This window comes from Epinephelus fuscoguttatus, linkage group LG12 (assembly GCF_011397635.1).
Source record: "Epinephelus fuscoguttatus linkage group LG12, E.fuscoguttatus.final_Chr_v1".
NCBI lineage: Eukaryota > Metazoa > Chordata > Actinopteri > Perciformes > Serranidae > Epinephelus > Epinephelus fuscoguttatus.
The window spans coordinates 22,332,938-22,359,248 of NC_064763.1; the positions used below are offsets into that span (position 1 = coordinate 22,332,938).

The following is a 26,311-nucleotide window of genomic DNA, read 5'->3' on the forward strand; positions in this document are numbered from 1 at the left end:
CAGGTACACATGAGGCAACACTTAGGGAATGAATGAAAATATCTAAACACAGTAAGAAAGGTCAGATGAGAATATAAAAAAGGCAAGCTTGGTCTTGGTTTCATGTGCTCTCTCAAAACTGATTTCCATATGTAAGTATAGTAGTTCTTCCTACTTTGACCTCTTAGCATGAATTTGCGTCAGCCAGAAGCGGAAGGTAAACAGTATTCAGCAGTTTAAATGTGAGTAAATCGTTCTTCTTTTGCCTCCACTGAGCTCCTGGCCTGCGGGGTAAACTCCGCGATTTCGGACTGATTGAAACCAGATGCAGCCGCGTGTCTATGAGCAGTGCAGGCGCGAGTGCGTACAGTATAAACATGACGGCATTTACATTAAACGGAATGCACGTGGAAGCGTAGTTGGACGAGGTTTAATTGATGCGTAATTACGCGCGGCGGAACGGTTACGCTCGTTTGGGATTCCACCCTTATCGCACTTCTTGCAAGCGTGTGTGTGTGTGTGTGTGTGTGTGTGTGTGTGTGTGTTGGGCGTGGCTTCTCTGTGAAATTGAGGGTTTTTTTCCTCTTCGTTTTTTTCTTCTTGCGTTTCCCCCTTCCACTTCAAAACCGCTGCGTGGGGGGAAGTTGTGTGACACACTGCCTGCGCTTCACAGCTACAGATGCGCTCCACAGATAGCTCGCTGTTAATGTAAAAACATCCAGAGACGATGTGCAGGTTCATGAAGGTGAGTCACAACTATGTCCAGTGACTTTCCCTCAGCTTGGTCTGGTCACTAATGCAGCAGACGCGGAGGATTGATGCGTTTTTTGTTCTCCAGCTTTTGTCAACTTTGTGATGCAAACTTTTTCTTAATCTGAATATAAAGCAAACCCCCTTTCCTTCCAACAGATGGCTGGTACCGCAGCTCACACTTGTGGAAGATTCCTGGATTACAGCAGAAAGACTTCTTTACTCCTCTGGGACTAGAGGTAGCGTTGCGGGTGACCGTGTCTCCTGTTATGTTCAGCCTGCAGGTTTTAGTCCTTTAACACACTTTGCTGAGATGAGTCCGTTCTACATCGTGATTGAAGTAGTAATCGCTGTTCTTTCCATATCCGGCAACATACTGGTGTGCTGGGCTGTGTCGATCAACACCACTCTGAAGAACGCCACCAACTATTTTCTGGTGTCTCTGGCCGTGGCGGATATTCTGGTCGGTTGCCTCGCCATCCCTTTTGCCATCACCATAAGCGTTGGCATCCGTCTGGACTTCTACGGATGCCTCTTCCTGGCCTGTTTTCTCTTGGTACTGACACAGAGCTCCATCTTCAGCCTTCTGGCTATTGCAATTGACAGATACCTGGCGGTGAAGATTCCTCTGAGGTGAGAATGAGTTTGTATCACTGATGTGGAATTCATTTAAACATTCTTCTTATTAATCTGACAGGATGCTGGTGAGGACAGAGACACAGTGAGACCTCAGTCTGGTTTTCAATCGAAGTGAACTCAAAGCTCTCTGGCTGTTAAATCACAGTCAGTGTGTGAAATAAGGAAGAAAATACTGACCTCCTGTCATTTTATCTTCAAACAGCCCTGAATATTGACATGTGTCCCCTGTAGGTAATAATTGAATTTAAGATTATGGGCGGATAATGAAATGACTGGCCCCTTGGCACAGATTTGCAAAGGGCCCCACCACCTATGCTACGCAGGAAAAAGACACACAGATGTTGTGGTGGTTTTGCGTGTCTTTGTAGTTTTTACACATTTTTTGTTGTTATGTGTCTGTTTGTAGTCACTTTGTGTCTCCAGTGGTTCTTTCTGCGGTCATTTTTGTCTGTTTGAGGTCAGTTTGTGTCTTATCGGTTGTTTTGTATCCCTCTGTGGTCATTTTGTGTCTCTTTGTGGCTGTTTTGTGTCTTCTTGTCATTGTTTTGTCTCTACGTGGTTGTTTTGTGTCCCCTCTTCATTGTTATGTGTCTCTTTGTGGTTGTTTTATGTCTTGTCGTGGTTGTTTTGTGTCTCTTTGCCGTTGCTTTGTGTCTCTTCATGGTTGTTTTGTGTCTCTTTTTGTCATTATCTGTCTTTTTGGAGTCATTTTGTGTCTCCAGTCGATTTTTTGTGTCTTTTCTGTGGTCATTTTGTGTCTTATTGGGTTGATTTTTGCGTCTCTTAGAGGTAATTTGTGTCATATTTGTTGTTGTGCATCCCATTGTTGTTGTGTTGTACCTGTCTGTAGTCATTCTGTGTCTTCTTGTTTTATGTATTTTGTAGTTGTTTTGTGTCTCTTTGCAGTTCCTTTGCTCCTTCTCCTTGTGGTCATTTTGGTCTGTTTGAGGCCGTTTTCTGTCTTATTGAGGTAAAAAAAAAAAAAAAAAAGTATCTTTTTGATGTAATATAGTGTCTTATGCGTTGTTTTGTATCCCCTTGTTGTCGTTTTGCCCAATTTACTAGTTACTTTGTGTCTCTTTTTTGTCATTATGTGTCTCTTTGTAATCATTTTGTGTCTCCAGTGGTTGTTTTGTGTCTCTCTGTAGTCATTTTGTGTCTTCTTGTGGTTGTTTGCCCAATTTCGTAGTTACTTTGTGTCTCTGTGCAGTTTGTTTTCATCTCCTTGTGGTCATTTAACGTCCGTTCCTGGTCGTTACATGTTAATTCAACATTTATCATTTTACATGTGAGGGCCAGGGGGGCCCCTGACACTTTGGTTCCCGTTGGCCTGTGCCCAGTTAACCCGTTCAGTAATCCATCCATGTCCATGATGTAAAAGATCAACATCAGCTCTGTGATCTCATGAATCAGTTTCATGTGGAGCTTAATGCCTTGCATAAAAATAGCTCAGTTAATATGTAAACGCGGAATGATAATCAGATAATACCTCTTTAATCACGAGTTGGAGACAGACTCAGCAAACACTTTATAGTGGCTGCTGATTGAATAATCTGTAGGCTTTAGGTAAAGCTGCCTTTACATACAGTGTGGTGAAGCTCAAGGAATCTGTTTTTTTTATTGGAGCCTCCTGCAGCTTGTAGAACAGATGCAAAGATCTGTCATCCAGCTGTTTGATGTGACGGGAGAAGACACTGGATCAATATCTGGGGCCTCACTGTCACTTCCATTGATCCTGATGGCAAAGGCCAGTGAGTGCCGCTGTGCAGCCTCTGAGCGAGTCCGCCTGAGGGAACAGAGGCAGCACAGTGCTGCTCACAACAAATTGAAGAATACATGCTTTATTATCAGATGGGACTCGTCTGTTTTTAGGTGGTGTTGCTTTTGCGCGTCAGAGATGTTTTTTTAAAGGGCAACACTCACTGCAGTGAATGCTGTGGGTAGTGGATGGCTGTGGGTGCTGTTTGTGCCGTAGGGTTGTGATGTGCTGTCATTTCCATTAGTCTCAAACGCTGGCAAGAAAGGACACTTTGACACTAGTGTAGGATAAAAGTCATCCAACCAAGTTGCTTGTAAAAATCCCCACTTGTGCTTCTATTTTTGACCCACGGACGGAAACCAAACCTCATTCTGCCTCCTCACACAGAAAACTTTAAACTGCCATTAAACTGGCGACACACTCATGACGTTCTCTGTAAAAAGTTTTCAACATGAAATTTTATAGTTTCCTCTGAAAGCCCAGCCTCACAACGCATACATGTGATAATGAGACCAGTGTGTATGTTCGGCTCATGTTACATGTCCACAGTGATGGCTGGTGTGTGTGTGTGTGAGTTTGGCCAGTCTGCGGCCTTTGGGGCTCTCACATGAAAGTGTTTTCACAGATGGTTTTAGTGGAAGTAAAAGGCCAAAGCCAGATGTTTTAAACCCCACGAGATGACAGAGCTGCACACCCACTCAATGCTCACTTCAAGCCCCTGTTTGCCATTCTCAGAAAAAGACCCTTTAGCTATTTTGTCCCTCTGTGCTGTTTGGACTTTGAGATGACCTTTAGCACATCAGAGACCTCAAACGATTACCCCCACCCACACCAGCAGCACCGCCTCAGTCAGTGTGGTTAGGAAAGTGGGCATTTTAAGCTCCCTGTCTTTGTTTCAGCGCATGTAGTGGTGTAGTGGGTGTGGTGCAGTGTCATCCACCATGTAAATCCTGCTTTAGTGTTTCACAAATAATGAAACATGTCTAAAAGTTAAGGTGGAGTTAAAGAACCAGGCGAGGCTCTGTTGACCACATTTATCATCTCACTAAAAATGCTGCAGGTGGGAATTTGATTTCAGATGTAGACAGACACACAGTGAGGGATGCATCACCCTCACACTTTCTGTGAGACATACATTATCCACAACAGCAGAGTCCTGAAATGACCTGGGATCAGCTGTGCAGACAAGGGGACAATGACATGCAATGTGATCTTAAAATGAAGTCTGATACAGGAGGTGACATTGGTTAGAAATATGTGTAGGTGGTTAGGTTGATTAAGGTGTGGGATTTGCAGCTTGTTTTAGAAAACAAGATCAGTATTGTCGCAGACAATTATCAGAACACCATCTCCTGAAGTAGATGAGAGGATTGATATCACTCTACCAATTAAACAGGGGCGGGGTTGCATTTTCAATGGGGCCTACACTTTCTGCCAGCCAACACTCCAGGGGGGTTTTGGAAGGAATTCCCCCCGGAGAGATTTTTAGAAACTTGACAGCTAAACCAACTAATTTAAGCATTTTGAAAGCAAAAGCTTAGATCAGGGGCTCTCAGATTTTGTTTGCCTGATTACCATTTTAGGGAGCGAGCGTATGATTGAGGACTGCAGAGGGAAAGTCCACACACTGTGACCTTTATAATGATGTTTTTTTTTATCACATACTATACTACACTTTTATAACATTTTTAATGACATAATGTTATTTCATGTTTATGAAAATGTTTATGATATATTATACTATGGAGTTTTAATGATTATCTTTGACATACTATACTATGAATTTTATTATAACATACCTATACTATGATTTTTCTTTTTTTGACACAGTAAAATATGACTTTTTGATTTTTTTTAACATAATTGAATATACAGTATATATTTTTTACAATCCATACTATGAATTTTGTGATTATTCTTTACGACCTACTTCATTATGACTTTATTATTAATAGTTTTATGACATACTATTCTATGACTGTTTTTATTTTTTAATAACATGCTATACCATGATTTTTTTAAGTAATTTTTAGGGGAAAAAAAGTACTGTAACTTTTTAAAATTACACTTTAAATTAAATTTTATGATATGTTATACTATTGCTTTTTTATGATTTTTTTATGACATAATATGCTATGACATTTTCAACGACATGATTTTTCTTTTACATACTATACTATGACTTTATTATGATTTTTGGACAAACTATACATTTAATTTTTTTAAACATTTTTATGCATTTTTTTTTTTTACATACCCTACTATAAGAGTTAAAACAGTGTGAGAATTTCACGGTACAATAACGGTCTCAGAAAACATTGCGGTATTACAGGATTATTATTATTATTATATGTCAGAATGACCTTGAAAGGAAGTACAGCAGAAGGGTTATTTTTGGTTAAACAAATGTTTTATTACTAAACTTAAAACATTTTTTTAAATGCAAGTCTGTGTAAAAAATCTCCCTTTGAAAAGAATTAAAATAAAATTAGATAAATAGATAGTTACTTTAATAATCCCGGGGGAAATGGAGGATTAGTTGAGATTATCTATCCAGTTACATTTTTGCAATATCTTAGACAGGAGAATGTACACAGTATGATAACCGGCAATTTAAATATGCCAGTATACCTTGAAACCGGTATACCGTTGCAACCCTACATTCTATAAATTCTTTGTAATGATTTTACTCTCTATTAATATGACTTTTTATGACATACTATACTATGACTTTTTTATTTATATTTTAACACTTTTTTAATGATTTTTTAAAATGCATTTTTATGATAAACAGTCTCTTGTTATTAATTTATTTATGACACACTATACTATGACTTTTTAAAAATATTTTTAATGACACTGTGACTTTTTCATACTAGATAAAACATGATGAAGTGCCCTCTAGAGTGACCTTAAAATTGCAAAAACATGATGCGGTGTTATATAGGCTGTCCTACATATGGGGAAACTTTCGGCACACTGGTGTCCACAGAATGCAGTTGATGCCCTATTTTATCTCATGTTATTGCCCCTGCTCCTCAGACCCTCAGAGTCCACGGACTCACTGAGCAGTAAAAGAAAGTGAAAGGCTTACAGTTTCATGTGGTTAGTCTGGGAGCATCTTCATATTTGTTATGTTTCTACACTCATTCACTGAGGGTTGTCTTCATGTGTCACCTGTCTATAGCCTATGTCTGTTAGAGCCACCTTAGAACTTGTGTTTGGACGTTTTACTCTGAGAGCTGTTGAAATGCAAAGTAGTTGAAGTTAAATGTTACACCTCTGCTGATTACTGACAGAAAGTTGTCACTGTTTGTACTACCGTAGTGAAACAAGCTGACCACAGCCTTGATTTCCTGAGAGGAAAAAAACTATCTTTCAAGTCTGCATGGGCGGAGTATTTCAGGGCTCCAAAATTAGTTTTTGAGGTATATCACTTCAGTAATGAGATTATATCTATATTTACCTTTCCCTCTTCTGTCAAAACAATTCTTACATGAACACCTTTCAATCGGGGCGAGAAACTCCCATCTGTGTTAACATGGTTTTATTAATGTGCCTTTACCCTGTTGTACAACTTGTTTTCAGACATCACACAAATCCTCGTCACAATGCAAATAACGCACACATCAGTTTGAACACACACTGAGAGGGGAAGGAAAAAATTCTCATGTGTCGTCAGTGTGAACGGCCACCTGTTAGTCTGTGTTTGAAGCAGGACTGTGGACACTGCCGGACATTGAAGTAGATGTTGTGAGCGTTTAGAGAGTGTGTGTGGCCTGGCAGAGGTCTGTGTGAGGCCAGGCGGAAGCACAGTGACAGAGAGAAGAGAAGGGGATGTATGGAGAATGGAGCAGGGGAAGAAAGCAAAACAAAGATAGATGCCAGCGTGCTGTCGTCATGCCAGAGCTAATCCATTCAGCCGCTCGCCCGCTCCCTGCCTCCGAACAGAAAGAGAGGGTGGGAGGCGACGTGCAGGAGATGGACCCTCTGGGAAATGGACCCTGTGCTGGCTGCTGTACTTGTGACTGACAGAATGAGGGAGTAGACGATGGAGAGGAAGAGGGAGAAAGTGTGAGAATGCGAGGTCATCGTGAGCTCTGAAGCTTCCTTTCCTTCCTTCTGTGGGCAGAGTGCTGTATTATTCACGACCCTCTGCAGCAGGTCGCAGGACAAGGGCAGAGCTGCCCCACCACTGATGAATAATTGACTGTTGGGAATATTATAATTATTATTATACAGGGTTGATTTTCCCTACTCAGATGTAGACTGGGCTAATGATTAAGAAGCCGCATCCCTCTGATAGCACGATTTTACTAGCAAATTGTGTGCATATGAAACCAGACTGCGATGGCACACACTTCCTCTCTGTGTTGTCGAGGTGGGAGACATTGGCGGCCAGAAGAACCCACTTCCTCACAGCCTGGCTTTACGCTCATCTATCACATCTTCTTTTCAACAATGAATTGTTGATAGTGTATGTACATCCATGCCATATAACTGTCTAAAAACACAGAAAAGTGCAGTGTTGTTGCACTGGGTGATATTTTCCGTCTTTACAATGAACGTCCTCAACAACACTCTCTGCACCTACCTAAGAAGAACGCCACCCACATGTTTATGGGATGTGGTGAGGATTGTATCTATAACACATGCACTTGTCCAAACCCGAACCCTCTTGACAGTTAGAGCTACGTTACTGACACACTGTTTGCCAACTGTAAGGAAAAAATCAGTAATGGTCAAGTGAGGAATTTCTACTGTAACTTTTAAGTATTTATAAATGTATTACTAAAGATTTACATTTTTGCTTTACAAATGATTTACAAATATTGCTGATAGTCTTTGTGCATTATATTTTGCAGAATGTTGAAAGCGTGACTCTGTCCTCAAATTCTCTCTCTGGTTACTTATTGCTTGTTGATAGTCTGTTAGTGTCTGTGTCAGAACCCTGCTTTCTGTGTTACTTCATTTGATTGTTGATAGTGAAGTGGCAGACAGGAAACATGCTTAAAATCGATTTGTGGATGTTGTGGGTATGTGGCATGCGCTGTAATTATATAACAGCCAGGGTGCCTGCTCTCTGCTTGTATTGCTTATGTCTGATAGTTCTGTCCTTCAATCCTTTGTTAAAGGATGTTAGCGCTCACAGCACTAATAATGTGCAAATGAAGTGGGCATGTACCCCTGCACACGTAAATTCAAAAAGCATCAAATATCACACAATGATATCTGATGATCATTCCATGTTGGTTGCCAAGCAGTTCTTCTTCTTCTTTTTTTTTTTAGAAAAAGTTGTGTAAAAGCTGGTTGTTGGCATCCTCAAATTATGTGTCTGTTCCTCGATTACCCTTTAAGTTATTCATAGTCCTTTAGTTTGTATGGGTCCTCAGATCAAAAGAATCAAAAGGGTTTTTCAAAATAATTAATCCAAGTTGTGAGTATTGTTTTAACAGGATTGTGTCAGTATGCTGTAACTCTCTCTTTCTCTAATGCGCTGTCTCTCTGTGCTAGATGAAATGAATGATTGATAATTGACATATTATCTGCAGCCCCTAATATTCATACTGGTTTAAATAAACAATTTGATTTATTTCCTGATCTTTGCTTGTGTGAAAGGAATTAAAGGCCTGTCCGATATAGACACTTGTCCCAGATATAAGCCTGTTTATTTCAGTGATTTAAATTGATTATGGCCCAGGCTATTAATTGAAGTTTTACGGCATGTCATGAAGTGCATAAAAATAAAGGCATAGTATAGTAAGTCTTAAAAATTGAAAAAAAAGTCATAATATATATTGTCACAGAAAGTTTAAAAAAAAAAATCATAGTATGGTATATCATTAAAATGTGGGGGGAAAGTCATACTATAGTATGCCATGACAAAGTAAAAATAGTCACAGTATAACATAAAAAACAGTTGAATAATACAAGTCTTAGTGTTGTGTCACAACAATGTGCCAGAAATAGTCATACCATAGTATCTCACAAAAATGTGCCAAAAAAGGCACAGAATACTATGACATAAAAATGTGATTAAAACAAAATCATGTAATGTCCCAAAAATGTGCTAAAAAAGTCAGAGGGTAGAATGTTGTTTAAAAATGTGACAGAAAAGGTCATAATATAGTATGTCACAAAAATGTGCAAACAATGTACAAAAGCTCATAAAATAGTATGTCCAAAAAAACCTGTGAAAATGTCAAACAAAAATATGTCCAAAAAAAAGTCACAGACATAATATAGTATGTTACCAAAAACCATGAAAATAAGTCATAGTACACTATGTCATAGAACAGTGTCATCAAAAATCATGAAAAAATCATAGTATAGTATGTCGTCCAAAACCATGAAAAAAAAATCATAACATAGTATGTCATCCAAAATCAACAAAAAATGTCATACTATAATATGCTGTCCAAAATCATGAAAAAATGTCATAGTATAGTATGTCATCCAAAATCAACAAAAAATGTCATACTATAATATGCTGTCCAAAATCATGAAAAAATGTCATAGTATAGTATGTCATCCAAAACCATGAAAAATGTCATAGTATAGTATGTCGTCCAATACCATGAAAAAAAAATCATAGTATAGTATTTCATCCAAAACCATGAAAAAAAAGTCATAGTATAGTATGTTGCCCAAAACCATGAAAAATGTCATACTATAGTATGCCGTCCAAAACCATGAAAAAAAGTCATAGTATAGTATGTCGTCCAAAACCATGAAAAAAATTTCATAGTACAGTATGTCGTCCAAAACCATGAAAAAAAGTCATAGTATAGTATGTCGTCCAAAACCATGACAAAAGTCATAGAATAGTATGCTATAAAAATGTTACAATAAAAATCTGTGTTCTGTCTTCAAAATGTAAATAAGTCTTAGGATACCATGTCATAATATACATTTTATAGAGTCATAGTATAGCCTGAGGTATTGGGCTTACCTGTCTTATTCTCCTTGTCGATGTTTTCGCTCTTTCGTTATGACGCCAGCCATCAAAATTCTTTCCATTTTCGTGGAAATCGAACCCACAGTTTCTGACTCTATAGTCTTCTATCAGCGTCAGCCATTAGATCACACTGTTCTCTTTGTCTAAGTACATGTAACTATTTCCCATGGAAACGGGCCTTGAAATTTCACTTACCATTCACTGAGCGTTCAATCGAGAAGCCTCATCATTGTCCAAAAATAGTTCCTTTGGAGTTTGCTAATGTCTGGGACGTTTCCTGGCGATCAGCTGTACGTCTTTCCTGGGCGTCCTCACAGCATCGAAATATTATGTTAACACCAACGGGACTATTTAGCTATTATTAAAAAGTTTATGTACACAGTGTGCATTCAGCAGCTTTAAACATCCTAAAAACAAAATAATAAGTCAGCTAAGTCTGAAAATAATTTGCAAATGACTCACAGGGGACACAAACCCCAAGGTGAAAGTCCTGTGCTTGACCCATTCATTCACAGTATCTTCCTCCCTGCATGGACCTTTCCACGTCTCCTGACTTACTGTTTCTCTTAAATTCACCACTTTAATCACTTACTGATGGCTTGTAAATGACAGGACAGATTTATATTCAAGTAATGATTTATCATTTAGTAAATTCATCATTTACTAATGATTTAATAATCAATTACAACTAATCATTACAACTACAAAAGTTTACAAGAACGGCAGAAGTCACATAAGTGCTGATATAGTGTGATCATGTCCTGTGCAGCTGTAGAGATCAGATTATTTGCAGCACCTCCAGCTCAGACTGCCTTGTGTGTGCGTGAGTCATTACCATGCGGTCGCCCGTCTGAATCACTTTGAGGAAACAGCTCATTTTGCTTCGAGCGCTGTTCATATAATGGCAACAGTCAGGACGACACTTGTGTGAGTAAGCCCTGCATCTCCATACACAGCCTCTGAGCACCTGCTGTTCATAATTCCATATCATATTTCAATGAGGCGATGGCTTTATGAGAAACTTGCTGAATCATTTATCCGTCTAACACTCAACATCCATCCTTTTATAGTGAAAAACACAAGATGGATCTAGTCCAAAAATTCAGGCGTCAAACTACATAAAAGTACAAAGCCAGGATGTTAAAGAAGGGAAGACAAAGTTCATCAGGGCTGTTTTATTTCTTTCACTTTCTTTCACTGCACGCTTCATCAGTGTGGCCTGCTTACAGTATCTAAACATTTGCACAAACATGTTAAATGGCTTCAAACCTCAAGTGAGGCGTGTGTAATTTTAGCGATATGTTTGTTGTAGAAATTCAAGCGAAGCAGGATGTGAGATACTACCTGAGATAGCAGCTACTTTGCTGATAGTATGCCGATATATGCTCAGGGGAAACATTAAAATAGTGTGATTTTATTAACATTCATGCTCGCAGTTAATAACGCAGATGCAGAATTTACATTAATGAAATTAGAAATATATCTATACATGACTTTACATCAGAAAAATATAAAAACACATACACAGTATCTACATACAGTACAACTATGCAATCATATACAACCAGGATACATTTTAAAATGCCATAACTTAACAAATAGTTACAACACAAATACACTTATAACTTATCACTTAAAAAAAGAAAACAAACAGAGCGAATCCCCATCAGTCAGTCTGACTGATGAAGGCAGGGTTGCTGCTTTCAGCTTAAAAATAAAGAGTGTTTTTAACAAACTTGACATGACCCACTTTTGGACTGCGGCCTACCAGTTGGGAATCAGTGGTTTAAATGATATAAATAAGCCCATCTGTTATTGCTGCAGTTGGACTGTATTTCCTTTTGAAATGGAAATTACATGAAAACCAAAGTGGCATACAACTCCCTTTATCTGTTTAGTCCTGCTTTACTTTGTTAATTAAAATGGAGGTGTCATTTCCACTGGCTCCAGAGTATATCCTCCCCAGGACGCTCTGTGATGATACAAGTTCAGCTAAACATATCTAAGGTTCATAGATTAGGATTTTGTGTGCTTAAACCAATGGTACCGAGCACTGTGCACTCAGGGGGGGAGGGCAACTGAAACGGACCTCAGTCGGGAGCGGTATTCACTCGAATTCAGCCAGAGCAAATTCCCCAGCGTCAGGTGTCACTGCTGGCTGGTGGACAGCAGCAGGGCCACGTCCAACCTTTATAACGATAGAAAAAGAAAGTTTGTTGATCTGGCAGGGAGTCCAGGCTGTACGATCCCTCAGAGCTGGCTGGTTTCAGGTTGCTGCAGCCGCTGACTAGGGATCTGAGAGCTACCATCTCTCCTCCTGGCAAGGTGGTCTGTAGCTGCAGGGAGTGAAGCAAAGGACACACTAGCCTCTTTTACACTGCATGTTCAAGATGGGAATATAGCGCTCTTAATGCCGCCTCACTGTGCTGTACATATGGTACAAGTGCGTAATTAGGGGACTGAGTGGTGCCTTTAAACCGCCTCAGGAGGTTATAACAGGGCGGAATTGGTGCCTGTATAAATAAGACTACAGGCAGGACGGATGTGACATTTTGATGACATGTTATGTGTGTGACCCACTATGGGAAATTCAAAAAGCAGCTGGTTGCAGTCAGCACCTAATTCAAAATAAACGAACGGCAGCCATACATGTTTGCATATTGGCAAAACAATGAGATTTGGGAGCTCCTCACCCTTTGAGCAGAGGACAAGATCAGCCGCCATATATGACAGTGACAGTTTTTTACAGTGCTCTGTGAATCAGGCTCTCACAGAAGGGGCATGCACATGCATCTGCATTTGTAGAAGAACCAATAGGAACGTCCTCTCTCTGAAATGACCCTTGACTGGCCGAAGTGTCCCATCACAAGCTAGATTTCTGCATGAAAACAGAGCCAAGACGAGGTGCAGAGGTCTAGTTTTCTCTCACACCACTTTAATTACAATATGCTCAAAGGTTAATGTGAGATTTTTGCCCTATAACACCAAAATAAACTGCCTACCCCAGCTTTAAAATTAATTTGGTAGCTCTGCCAAGACTTTGAAGCTGATCTGTCTGTTTTTTTATGAATTAGCTTAACTGAGGTTTTTGTGTTTTGTCGCTTGCAATGCTAGCAGAGTGGCTCTATAGATGCCAATGTCAGTTGAGCCACCACTGACTGAAATGTCTCAACTATTACATTCCCATCAGTGTCAGCTGAGCATTTTGTTCTTTAAGTTTTGTTAGAGCCAAGTGTTGGCGTTCCTGCTGCGCCCCCAGACCGGCTCCGTCCAAATGAATAAGAAGGCTGCATTGTTTCATGCAGGACTGAAGTCAGTCTGAACTCTGCGTTAATCTTCTTCATAGTGGGCGACTGGATGCCTGCTGTATTTGTGTTGTTGTATTTTGTTGTCTGGTCTGAAAAAACAAAAAAGTAAAAAGACTGTGAAGGAGATATTCCCTGCAACACTTGAATGCACCAAGTCACAGCAATTCACCATCACATTTGATCATTCATATTGTCTGCCTGATGCCTAGCCATTATTAGGCCGATGTGCCTCCCGGTGCTCAGAAGGAGCCAAATAAGAATAATCAGATTTGTCAGTGGGGCCACACCAACAAACAAACAAAACAAAGGCCAACATCAGCTCACTTTCTATGAGCCAAAGAGAAGACAACATTCTCAGTGGGCCCTTCTCCAGGGCAGAATTTGAAATAAAAAAATGTCGTGAATGTTAGCTCAAATCCTTTTCATGACTGTCAAACACCTTCTTGATCAATACATTTAAGCATTCTTAAAGTTAAAAGTTATAGAAAGGTAAGTCAAAGAAAGACAAGTCTGTTACCTTTGAGCTTTGTTTGGATTTGTATAATTCAAGAAAATGAATCAAATATGCAGATATGGAACAATCATTAGAAGAACTCAGGTAAATATTCACATCATAGAATTATTACATCACAGAAAAAGCACCCAAAAATGTTTTGCTCATATACTGTAATTTGATTCATGTTTGCATTTTTATGGGCTCTGCTACAACAAGCCGGAGGTTGGCTGTTGGTCAATGTTGTGCTGTTCGTAATTGCCTGTTGCTCTAGTTTTGGTGTTGTGTCCCACGCCATTGGCACACTTACGCAGGCAGAGTACATATGTACTTGTTGACCGTTGACTATATTCTTTGTGTTGTGTCCAAGTGCAACTTTTTGGCATAGACACAGGCAACATGAGGCGACGCAGCAGTCAACCTTAGTCGCCACTAGTTCTTTGATGTCGCTAGGTGTTTCTGTGCCTTAAGGTTGTCACAAGAACCAATACTTAGGTACCACGTTGATGCCAAAATTCTGAAAATGTGATGATACTTGTTTTTTCTACAATAACACAGGTACTGGGGGTGCAATTCTTCCAGACCTGAAGGGGCAGCATAGACGCCTTTCAGTGTTCTAGTATGCCGTTAAATGGCCAAGAAATAGGAAGAATGCCTACGAGCACATGGAAGATGAAAAAGATTGTAACAATGTAGCTGCAGCGACAGCTCCGCTTTGACTGGTAGAAAAGAAAATCAGGTTTTCCCGAGGCCTGCTGAATTTGTTAATTCTTTACAATGAAAGCCATTAACACTCGAAAGCCATTAACACTCGATGTCAAAACATCAGCAGCGTGACAAGGCACACATGTTTGCTATGTTGTATTTGTTTCTGTTATAGCTGGGCTGTCCTTGATCTTTGGAGTCTATTTGGATTGTGACCATTGTCCAAAACGTTAACATTATTAAAATGGTAACCTCTGTTGTGTTTTCTTCAGGTACAAGGAGTTGATGACGGGAAAGGCTGCCAGAGAGATCATCGCAATTTTATGGATCCTCTCCTTTGTCATTGGTCTTATCCCCTTCTTTGGCTGGAACTATAAGTACTCGAGCTGCAGGAGCAACAGCTCTGCAGCGGATAACACTACGAACGCTGACCTTGTGGAGGGGCTAACAGGCGGAGGAAACTTACTACAAAGCTGCAGGCTCAGGTGTTTCTTTGAGAGTGTGGTGGACATGCACTACATGGTCTACTTTAATTTCTTTGTCTGCGTGCTGCTGCCACTGCTCATCATGCTGGGCATCTACCTGAAGATCTTCACAGTGGCCAGGAAGCAGCTGAGACAGATCGAGCTTAAATGTGTGGGCAACGGGGACAGCCATCACCACGGGTTGCTGCAGAAGGAGATCCGGGCCGCCAAGTCCCTCTCCATCATTGTGGGACTGTTCGCCATCTGCTGGCTGCCTGTCCACATCCTCAACTGCCTCACGCTGTTTTATAAGGAGCTGTATAAACCACCACTTGTCATGTATGTTGCCATCATTCTGAGTCATGCCAACTCCGCGGTCAACCCCATCATCTATGCTTACCGCATCCAGGACTTCAGAAACACCTTCCGCAAGATCCTGGCCCAACACTTCCTGTGCCACAGAGAGGAGCTGTACCTCAGCTCCAACGGCAGCAGACACAACAGAGACCAGATCCACATGACCATCGACCCTCTGCTATAGAGAGAGTCGTGACTGGGGCGGAGTATTATCTGTCAACTCTGTTGTTTCAGTCTTGAATTTCATGTTCACTGAGGTTTATAATGTTTACAGAACAAGGGTATGATATGTGAAGATGAATCGATGTCAAAAGCGCCTTGAATGTGGACATTTATTTATAAATCAGGGGTCAAGCAGTGAAATGTTGAATGGCGAGTCTTATGTAACTATTGTATTGTGAAGGATTTCTGATTTAAAAAACATGTTGAAGCTAACTGGATTTGTAGGACTGTGAACACGATCCAAACTACATTCTATCATGCTATTTATCATTCTGAATCCACCTTGTTTCAACTCCAAACACTCCTTTTTTTGCCCTGCTATTTTATATTGTCAGCATTAAGTGCCAGTGTTTATTAATTTATTTATTACAAGAACGTATCTTTTGAGAATGTAAAGATCAAAAAACTTGGTGTGGCTAGATCTGTACTTGTGGACCTAGAGAGGTACATTAGCAGTAGTCTGCATCTGTGGTTATTTTTGGCTCGGTGGCCCTTTAATATGAATTCATACTCGTGACCATCACAGACTCAATGTACAGACATAAGTAAAGATTTTCTTTATCAGTATAACAACATTGTATAGCAGAAATCTTCTTGAGCTGTTGCTATAACTAAGTGCCAGTACTGTCCTGTTGCTGCACCAGTGACTCCTCTACAAAAAATGTGGTCAGGCAGACAGACACGGGAGTCTACAGAGGGGGGAAAAAGACGGGACTCTTCTACATACATGGAGAATGCCAACAACTAAATTAGAATAAAATAAACAAGAAAGAAAAGAAATGCTTTGCCTATTGCATGAATAATCCCCGATAGTCACAGGAGTCTCAAGATCAGTTTATGACTAAGAGCCAGAGAAAAGCATGATTTGATTCAGTCACACAGACTTATAGGGATAGTTCATCTCAAAACCAAAAACACATGTTTCTCCTCTTACCTGTAGTGCTATTTATCAGTCTAGATTGTTCTGGTGTGAGTTGCCGAGTTGGAGGTATCAGCTGTAGAGATGTCTGCCTTCTCTCCAGCATAATGGAACTAGATGGCACTCAGCTTGTGGTGCTTAAAATGCCAAAAAAACCAACATGTTTTTCTGCATCACCGTGCAGAAGGAAGAGTGCATCTGCTCTTGGACGAGAGGCTTGTGCTTGTGAAAGCATGAGATGTACATATTAATGGCGTTCTCCTCAGCTGATTTGTTACATTTGCTGGCTCAGTGGCGCTAGGTGAGTTAGCAGTAGATGCACACTTCCTTCTGTGTGGTGATACAGTTGGTGGGTGTAGTTGGTGGAAATAAAACAGTTCCTACATGAAACTGCTCACAACAAGGTCAGCGGATTGTCTTGAATAACCAGGTCGTGATTTCTGGAAAGAGACATTGCTGTTGAGTTTTTCACATGTTTTTTTCAGCACTTCAAACACCACAACCAGAGAGCCATCTAGTTCTATTATATTGGAGAGAAGGCAGACATCTCTACAGCTGATATCTCAAACACTCTTCATCTCACACTAAACTGATTGATAAAAAAAACACCTCAGTAAGAAAAGATATGTGTTTTTGATTTGGGGATGAAGTATCTCTTGAAGAAGTAGTTTAGCAAAACTGTAGTGCTGCTCCATATAATTGCCATGTTAACATTTCTTAAGACAGAACTCAGGAAGTGGGAAACTTATAATATCCTTTAAAGAAAAATGGTGTCTGCACAGGGCATTTTCAGCTGCTTTGTTACGAGCCAAGAGATGACACACTATAACGTAGACAAGCAAATGTCATATCTGATACTTAAAATCAATTTACATTATTCCTCATCACCAATGTCCTGGTACACACGTATGCTTGCATCACGTAAAACACCACTGCTTTGATTCAGTTGGGTGTATATGAATGTCACTTGCCTCCGGAGTCCAGCTGACAACATCCCCTCCGCCCTCAGACAGTGTGTCAGCTGGGATCCTGAGGCTCCCATCTGCCCTTTTAGTGCAGTCATTCCCCCCACAAGCTGCTGAAATCACTGACTGAACTGAGATGAGCTGTTTCATTTGAGAAAACAGTTTTGACGGTGAAACACTAAAATATGTTGCACTGAGGATTCGGTTTAATCAAAATCCTAATGAGCCAACACTTATCCATCTTAGCTCTAATCTCTAATCTTATCGGACAGACAACTAACTCCAGTAAAACCCCCCAAAATTATCTAATTTTCAAGAGTGACAAAGGTAACACAAATGGAATTTTCTCTGAGAGGCAAACTCAACAGTGCACATATTCATCAGCATGCTAGGTTTATGCCCGCTGTAGTGACCCAGGTAGGGGGCGTGAGCAAAAAAGGGGGCGCGAGCAAAAAAATATGATATTTGGTATTTTGTGTAAAGCCCAAAGGCTCCGCAAGTTGTTGTGCCGCTTTGTTGTATAACCCTGAATTTCTGTAACTAGGTGCTTGCAGGGCTTTTCAGACATGACTGTCACAAATATTGATAAAAGCAAATACATTGAGAAGTAAATAATAATTTAATTTTATTGTTAATTAGGGCTGGGCATTGTTTAAAAATTTGCAATACAAGTGCCAGTACCAGTTCCGTTAAAGTGATACCGATGCCAGTAAAGTGCTTAATTCGATACCTACAATGTTTATAAAGTGGTGTGACATTATATCCATACTTTTGAATGTTTTGGTTGCATCTCGGCACAGTAAACTGCCAACTCCATCAGATATATTGTGCTCGACTTCACCACAGACTTTATGGGTTGTAGCTGCTGCTGCGGGAGTGAGCTCTGCGCCAGGGACAGTTAGTGAGAGTCCAACAGTGCACACAGTGATAGGGCTAACTGTTAGCATTATATGGCTAACATTACCCAACGGTTATTAAATGGTTCAACGACAGAGCTGAACCAGATCGGTGTCTGTATGAGTTTGCTGGAACTAGGTTAATGGTGCAGTGTTTGACATTAGTGCTGCTGCTGTGTTAGCTCATGCTAGCCAGGCAGACAAACTCAGCACCAGAAGCACCAGAAAGTCTGCTGATCCGGTGAGGAGTTGAGAACCTGTTTCAGAGTCAGTGTGAGTTTCCTAGGATTGTTTAACGGCTCAGTGTTGGATATTAGCTGCTACTACTGTGTTAGCTTGTGCTAACTGGGCACGTTGAACTTGACCGTTCGAACTGTCCTGACGATCTGAGATCAGACCCCCGGCACAAAAAGTTTGAATGCAGGTATCGTTTGACTGAAGACGTTTCAATACTACTTGGTACTGGGTTACTTCAGTTGATTCCTTGAAGGTATTGAGTTGCGATACCCAGCCTTCCTATTATTATGTCTCAGGATTTTCGAAAGATTTTAAAAATCTAAATTTCGGTAAATATTTTGCCAGCTGATACTCAACCTTTCAACCTCAGTTTCGTATTAATACATTTGTTGTTCCAAATATTTAACTCCTAAGGGGTACTGAACTCATTAATTCCTCCTCAGCATTGAAAGGCTGCATGTTTGGTCAATGGCGTCTTGCCAATAACACTTGTCGACTTCTTGCCTCTTCACGGCATATTTTGTTTGCCGTTTCGGATCGCCTGATATAAGACAGAATTGTCAACTCGTTACCCTCAGTTTTCACCCTCAATGTGACATCAAATCTATTCAAACTGATTTTCATCGGGGAGGGCAATTCAATTTTCATTCATACACTTGAGACCCCGGTATCCGCCTGAATCTAACATCATTTTAAGTCCACACTGATGCGCCAGTTTTTGTCCTGGGTTTTAAAAGTGGAGCAAGATGAAGTAAAACAAACTACAATGTTGGTCGATATTGAGAAGACAAGTTAATTTAGAACAGCCTCGATGACAGTGTGTATCTTGTCTATAGCGCTCATCACTGTTATTATTACTGCTCATTGGTTCTAGGCCATCGCTTGACAACAGCATTACCTTGCCCCTGGCTAACTGAGACCCCCCGCTGCATTCACTGGTTGTTTTTTATTTTAACCAAGAAACAGCTGTTCATGTCAAGATGCCAGATCAATCAGTCAACTTTAACTCGGTGGAGTGGGCACATTTCGGAGAATACTGCAACAAGCAATGCGCTGAGCACAAACACCTTTGTGCTTGCTCGTAGCGCCATCTTTGGAGGTCTGCGCCACGGTGTCTCACGTGAGTATATATAAGTCGTCATAGTTTGAGGGAACACAGCTGCAGCACTGCTTTCCACTGAGTCAAATCTTAAAGCACCTGATGCTTTGCCTCTTCTCTGCAGGGCTACAAGGCTTTTTGCAGAAAACAAAAACAGGTCTTGATGAATTCAATCAGAGCAGGGTAAAGTTTTGTTTGGAGTATCGTAATTTATGTGAGGGGGGGAAAAAAAAAACGGTGAATTTGGTTACCTGAGAGCCATCACTACACAAATGAAAACACATTGCACTGACATTTTCAATTATTTCCCGTTTTGTGTGCTTCATTGGTGGTGTTGAACCATGTTGTGTTGGTGTTAAACAAGTGTTCTTCTTAAGTTGCCTCCACTGCTTTACTCTCTCCCCTCATGTGTGTCCAGTGTACCAACTCTGACTAACTTCAAGGGCTAAAATACAGGAGTGTGCCAAAGTTTTAGTACATTCCAATGGAGACATCTATACTGTAACTGCACTGTAACGTTGTATTATTGTGTTTGTTGACTGATGTGTAAAAATATAAGTACTGTAGGTGTCCGCCTCTCTACAATCTATTGATTGATGTCAAACTATTGCCTTCTTTTGTGATTTTGAAGTTAAGACAGACAATAACAAGTTGATCTAGTTCAACATTCCTGCCTTTCATTCCGAAGTATCTGTCAATGTGGTGTAGTGTTGTTACTAATCAGGAGAAACATCCACTGTGGTCAAACTGATGTTCAACTTTTCCAGAGGCCGTTCTCTCTTTCATTCAACAAGACTTCAACTGATACTGCTATTTAACATGATGCAATCTGTATGTACGGTGAAATATTTTGTTAATAAAGGCAATGTTTATATTGTTGTTTATATTGGTCAGTCTTTATTCCTACATTTTCAATTTTATGTTATATGACAATGTATAATTACATTGTTCATGTTTTTCTAAAGTTGGTTCAGCATGCAGACGCTCACTGCTCGCATATGGAGGAGGGAAAGTGCCAAAATTGAAAAAATTAAACAATTTTTGATAAATAAATTAATTAATATTCAATTATTGCACCAAAAATAATATAAAAAATAAATGTAGCCATTAATTAATTAATAAATACGACATATGTTTATTTTTTTGTTTAAAGTTACCTTTGTATTTATTTATTTTGGCATTTATTTTTTATTTTTAAGTTTACTTATTTTTTTCTGTATTATTGCATTTTTCCCAAACTTATTTACTTCTGTATTATTTTTTTATATTATTTATTTCTTTATATGTATAAGTAAATTTAAAAAAGGGAAAATTAATTAGGAAAGAAAATAAATGGGGGGAATTAATAACGGGGTAAAGAAATAAAGATGCCATCTAAAACAGAAATATCAATTTATGTCACATTTTTTTCATACAATTGATGCCTAAATTTATTTTTTCACAGCTTGTATGTAGAGGATGAAAGTTGTCAAAATCAAAAATGAATAAATAAATGACTCAATTAAATAAATAAAATTTAAAAAAATTAAAAAGTGTTAATTCATAGATAAAATGTGACATAAATTAATCTGCTTCTTTATTTGTTTTCCTTTGTATTTGTTCATGACAGTGTATTTATTTATTTATTTTTGCATTTATTATTTTTCAATTTTAAATTTGTCTTTAAATGTATTTTTATTTTATTATTTTATCAATATATTTATTATATCTTAAAAATTACTTTAACTGAATAAAATAGGAATTTAAATAGGTAAATAAGAAAATAGGAAAGTATATAAATATGTGAATTACTGCAAAGGTAAATAAATAAAGAAGCAAATCAAAACAGAAATATCAATTCATGGCACATATTATGGAATAATTAATGCCTGCATTTATTTTAAATACTATTTTTGGTACATTTAATGTCGTATTAACTCATCAAGTCTTTATTTATTTTTTATTTTGGCAGCCTCAGTCCTCCATACTTGCAGCTTCAGATAAAAGAACCTAAAAATAAAGCTGCACATACTTAATGAACAGATGTTTCCCTGGAAACAGATTAAGAACTCCAAAAGAAAAAAAAAATAAAGCAACATCTGGTGTCTTTCAGAGAGACAAATGAAAGAGCAGTGAGAAGTGTTCCCGTGCTCTAGTCCTCTCTGCAGTGACTCAAATGTCTGTCTAAAACCTCGGCTCTCATCCAAGTAGGGTCTGCGAGGGGGTGCTGGTCTACGGGCTTTGCTGAACGTACCTGGGTGTCATGGGGCTGCTGTCCCGCTGAGCAGCATGGACATCTGTTGATCAGACACGCTCTCCTGCTGAGTCACAGCCATGGCCTGACACAGGTAGACAGCCAGGATGTGTTTGCACTGGGAGAAAAGAGCACAGACATTGATTCATTACACGGACATGGGTGCTGACGTGAATAATGACACAGATATGAAGCTCTAATGACCCTTCAGTAATTTAATTTTAACTACAGAGGAGCTGCTTGGTTCTGACGTGCTGCAAATTTCCCACTAAGTAAACTTCAGCCCAAGAATAATAATCACAAAGCAAATGTCAGAACAATTTCTAATATTCATATCAAATTATAAGCATCCCTATAAATGAAAGTGGAGTGATTAAAGGGGTCATGGGTATGCATTATTTTCTGAATGGTATGTTTGTGCAAGGAATAACCCGTGTGGCTAAATAACAAAAAGCCTTGCAGTTCTGCATTTGTGTGCATGTGTCGGTGAACACACTCCTCTCATTACAATCAACATTAACATGTTAATCATTGACTTGTTTTCCCCCCTCAGCCCATTCCATGCATTATAAATAAGATTTCCTCCACAACAACACGCCTGTGGATCAATGTTCTACATCAACAATGAGACAAAGTGTGGTGAAAAGGACAAAGGTAGAGAAGTTTGTTTACTAGCTTCCTGTCGACTCTGTTCGTTAGCACATAGCTCCTTTATCTTTCCTCTGACCTACTTGTCAGAGCAGTATGGACCTTGTTTGGCCTTATCCAGTCATGTTGGTATCTACAGAGCCCCTGAATGAACACAGTCTTGAGCGGGGGAGGACGGCAGACTGCACTGTCAAACACTCAGTCTCCTGAGTGTAGTGTTGTTTTGACTGTGGGACTGGAGAGTTTTGTTATAGGCCAAGTCCACTGTGTTGGTGTTTACAAGAATTCTTTGACTTCCCCTTTTAGTGTTCCGTCTGCACTCAAATCCAAACATTCAAATTTGGTTGAAGCAGGGTTTGTAAGGTCATTGAAAACCTGGAAAAGAAAAATGGAATTCGGAAATAGCAATTTTCAGGCCTGGGGAAGTTTTGGAAAAAATAAATAAACCCAAAACATTCTGGAAAGGCATGGAAATTTGCTTCACAGATATCTGAATAGAACAGTACATATTAATGTTTAGTCAGATCAGTCACATCACTCAGCTGCAGCTTGTTCTTTGACAAGACGTACATTTGTGTATGCCATGAAAACGCTGATTTATTAATGTCTGGCTTCACTTAGACGAGTATATGGCATGGCTTGAGAAAGACCAGGACTCAGGAAGCGCAAAATGTGGACTGTGTAGTTAAACGTTTGACATTTCAAACATGGGAGAAGCAGCATTGGACATTCATGCTGAAGACGCTAACATTAAGCTGCTGCTGCTGCTGCTGCTGCTGCAAAGTAACTACTGACATTGGTGTTTTTACCCCAGTGACCAATGTGACACCCGCTGCCAGCTGCAGTGCTTCCCTCTCATCCTCCATCAAACAAGGGACAACTTTGGGTGCTGTGTCCACAAACAAAGCACAAATGGCAGAAGAACTTTGGACACTAAATTCTCACTATTCTTAGAAGCCACGACTGGACTAGCTCCTTATTTACAGATACTGGTGGGTATATTTTGACATGGATTTTTATTCTTATTTTTCATGTGCACACAGACATTTCAGAGAATGTATGGTCATGAAAACTCATGCCTCAAAGGCATGGCCTAGTCATGGAAAATGTATGGAAATTTGTTGGTAAAAATATGCACGTATGTATAAGCGACAACAAACAGTCAAGAATGAGCTGAGTGCAGAGAGTGAGCCCTGAACACAGGAGATATCAGATACGTATACTCTCTGACAACAACTGAGGTCAGGGATCTTTAACTAGCATCATCAGAGGGGTGACAAAGCACTTTGGGCAAACTTATCTCGTCATGTCCTTGGACATCACGTAAAGCACTCACAGCTTGTTACACACTGACAAAGAGTAAACATCATGTAAGGCACTTGTGCTTGTGACATCCTGACAAGATAAAATGAAGGATTACTTCACATACTTTCTGCTTAGTGGCACATAGCACAGGGACCTTAAAGTTTCCATTACTAAGTGTTAAGCGTTGCAAAGATTTTACATAATTACATAATTTTATAATGATTTCCATTACACTAAGCAACATACGGCTGTCAATGCCACATTAGTGTCAATTCAAATGTCACAAAATAACACAAACAAACAAATCGACGCAGCGGTATATCAGCACCTTCTGTGTTCTGCAAGGTGAAATTACTGTGTTTGCCAAAGGAGTCTGGTGGCTTTGAAGAGAGCGATATAATGGCCTCAGTTCCCTGTCAGAAAGGGCTGTCTGATGGCGAGATAAAGTGGGGAAAATATACGACAACTATGGATAGGTACCTCATATAACCCCACTTCAAAAAATCAAACAAACCCTTTCAGCTATTATTATCATCGCTCTGCGCTTGCCACTCTAACCTACATCACTGCTTTTTGCTAACAGCTAAGTGGGTGTTTGAAAAACCCAGGAAAGAATGCAGATGGAGCCGCTGTTTTACAATCTGATCCACCATGAGATACAAAACTGACTTCCTCTGCCAAGCTATAGAAGTCGCACGAGATTTTGATGAGGCAGTGACTAGTTTTATTTTTCTGTCTTTAGTGTGTTTTCATGGGGAATGATACAAGTGGTGCTGATACACTCATGGGGAGTCTCCACGGTCTGCTGCAGGCAACTCTGTTTCTCACACTGATTTTAGCAGCATCCTCCAGGGAGATAAGTTTTCCTGCTACTCGGAGCAGGAGAAGAAGCCGTTTGCTTGCAGTTACTTACAGCAAGAACAGCCAGTCAGAGTGGAGACACCCCTCAGTGACCAGACAAGAATATGACCTGACCACAATACATCTGTCACACACATGTCAACGTGTGCTTTGTCTCAGTTATGACTTGGCGGCGCGTTTCTTCTCCAGGATACACGCCTGACTGATGAGACACAATGGCTGTAAATATGCTGCTGTATGCAGTGTGTAAATTATACAGTATGAGAAATTCCTGTTCCTGAGCTGATGTTCAAACAGAGTTCAACCCTAGCAAGACACTGTGTATGTATATCTATGGGTTTGTCTTCTTCTGTGTGGTGTCGGGACATGACCCCCTCTCTTTTCCAAATCTATATTTGTAGGGTTATTCAAGGTTCCTTGATTTCGTCTCTCAGGGTACATAAAAGCTACCCTGCTGTCCAGGCCCCCCAGGAAAGCAGCTCAGCCTTGCTTCCAATTTTTCCCAGTGGCCACTTATAGTATTGCTGCGTAAAAAATCCCCTGCAGCCCAAAAAAGCATTTTCCCCACAGACAATCACTGTAATAGAGATGTCAGAAAAACTGTTGAGCCAAGAAAAGCAATTTAAAAATCTGCGACAACATTACAGTGTAAAGTCTACCAGCCCAGCGGGAACTTGCCGGCGGGGCCAGCAGGAGAAATACTACTGTACATATTCAGTGGGCTGCATACCGCGAAAGCAAAACTGCAAGCCAGAAAATTTTTCGGTGCATGTGCCAGGTAGGCAATTCCATCGGAATCAATGGGCGCCATCTTGGGGTCCAGTATATAGTTATTATCGTACATCTATGTTAGTACATAGACTGTATATAAAGATGGACAACTTGTTAGCTTCCCCAAAGAGAAGCCAAAACATCTCAATTGCCCCCTGTGGCTGGCTGCAGTATAGGTCATAAAGCCCACCCTCTCCCTGTTAGTGGATGGGACTAAAAATGCGAAGTACACATCAAATAATTTTTCCCCACAGATGGTTTCTGTCATTTAAGGTAGTTTTTATCACGCTGATGTGTGCTCAAATGTTCTTTTTTTCTTTGGAAAAGAAACGTTTGAATTTACTTAGTTATTCAATGTAATAAAACTGGGATTTTACAATATGATTGACAACTGTGTGAGACTATCTGTGGGCTTGCATTCAGTGGCACAGTTAGCGATTGGTTGGACAGGTGTATGAGCAGGAAACTTGACACTGCAATGAAGGCTACTGTGCAGACTATAGCTCCGAATGACGTCACCAGAGCAAGATGGAAGAGGCTGTATCCGGGATATTTTAGCTTCGCTTCTGTACAGTGGGGGTAAGAGGAGTCTATATGTGAGAAATGGAGGTTGTGCCTGCAGGCACTACTCAGGACTAAAAAAAATGTTAAACTCTTCTGCATAGTTGTCTGTATTCAGTTCAGTTCTCCTAAAAAGATGCTACAGTTGAGCATAAATCAAATATCAAATATTAGATATGGCA

General features: G+C 39.9%; 2 protein-coding genes across 4 annotated transcripts in view; one reads left to right on the forward strand and one right to left on the reverse strand.

Annotated features, from left to right (window-relative positions):
- Positions 1-81: 81 nt before the first annotated feature.
- On the forward strand, positions 82-20,803 carry adora2b (adenosine A2b receptor). 2 transcript variants are annotated; one of them, XM_049592042.1, is made up of 3 exons: positions 82-131; positions 889-1,362; positions 14,864-20,803. In XM_049592042.1, exons 1-3 carry the CDS (start codon positions 103-105, stop codon positions 15,594-15,596), a joined length of 1,236 nt encoding a protein of 411 aa, XP_049447999.1. In that variant the 5' UTR covers positions 82-102; the 3' UTR covers positions 15,597-20,803. The 2 variants fall into 2 exon arrangements, with proteins under 2 accessions (XP_049447999.1, XP_049448000.1); XM_049592043.1 differs by lacking the exon at positions 82-131 and adding an exon at positions 147-724.
- The window catches only part of zswim7 (zinc finger, SWIM-type containing 7), a 46,039-nt gene continuing 31,207 nt past the window's right edge, over positions 11,480-26,311 (reverse strand). Inside the window, exons 5-6 of one of the 2 annotated variants that reach the window (XM_049592052.1) lie at positions 21,984-22,101; positions 11,480-12,421 (exon numbers count right to left, since the gene is read on the reverse strand). In XM_049592052.1, the coding sequence (XP_049448009.1) occupies positions 21,991-22,101 (111 nt within the window). In that variant the 3' untranslated portion in view covers positions 11,480-12,421; positions 21,984-21,990. Of the gene's footprint in view, positions 13,483-21,983; positions 22,102-26,311 lie in introns of both variants that reach the window. The other variant, XM_049592051.1, reaches the window with a different exon arrangement.

Bases quoted from the DNA above. Each gene is read 5' to 3' on its own strand.
- adora2b (XM_049592042.1), top strand. From the start codon at position 103: ATGTGCTCTCTCAAAACTGATTTCCATAT. The intron at 132-888 runs GTAAGTATAGTA...TCCTTCCAACAG, and splicing joins CTCAAAACTGATTTCCATAT to ATGGCTGGTACCGCAGCTCA. The intron at 1,363-14,863 runs GTGAGAATGAGT...TGTTTTCTTCAG, and splicing joins GCGGTGAAGATTCCTCTGAG to GTACAAGGAGTTGATGACGG.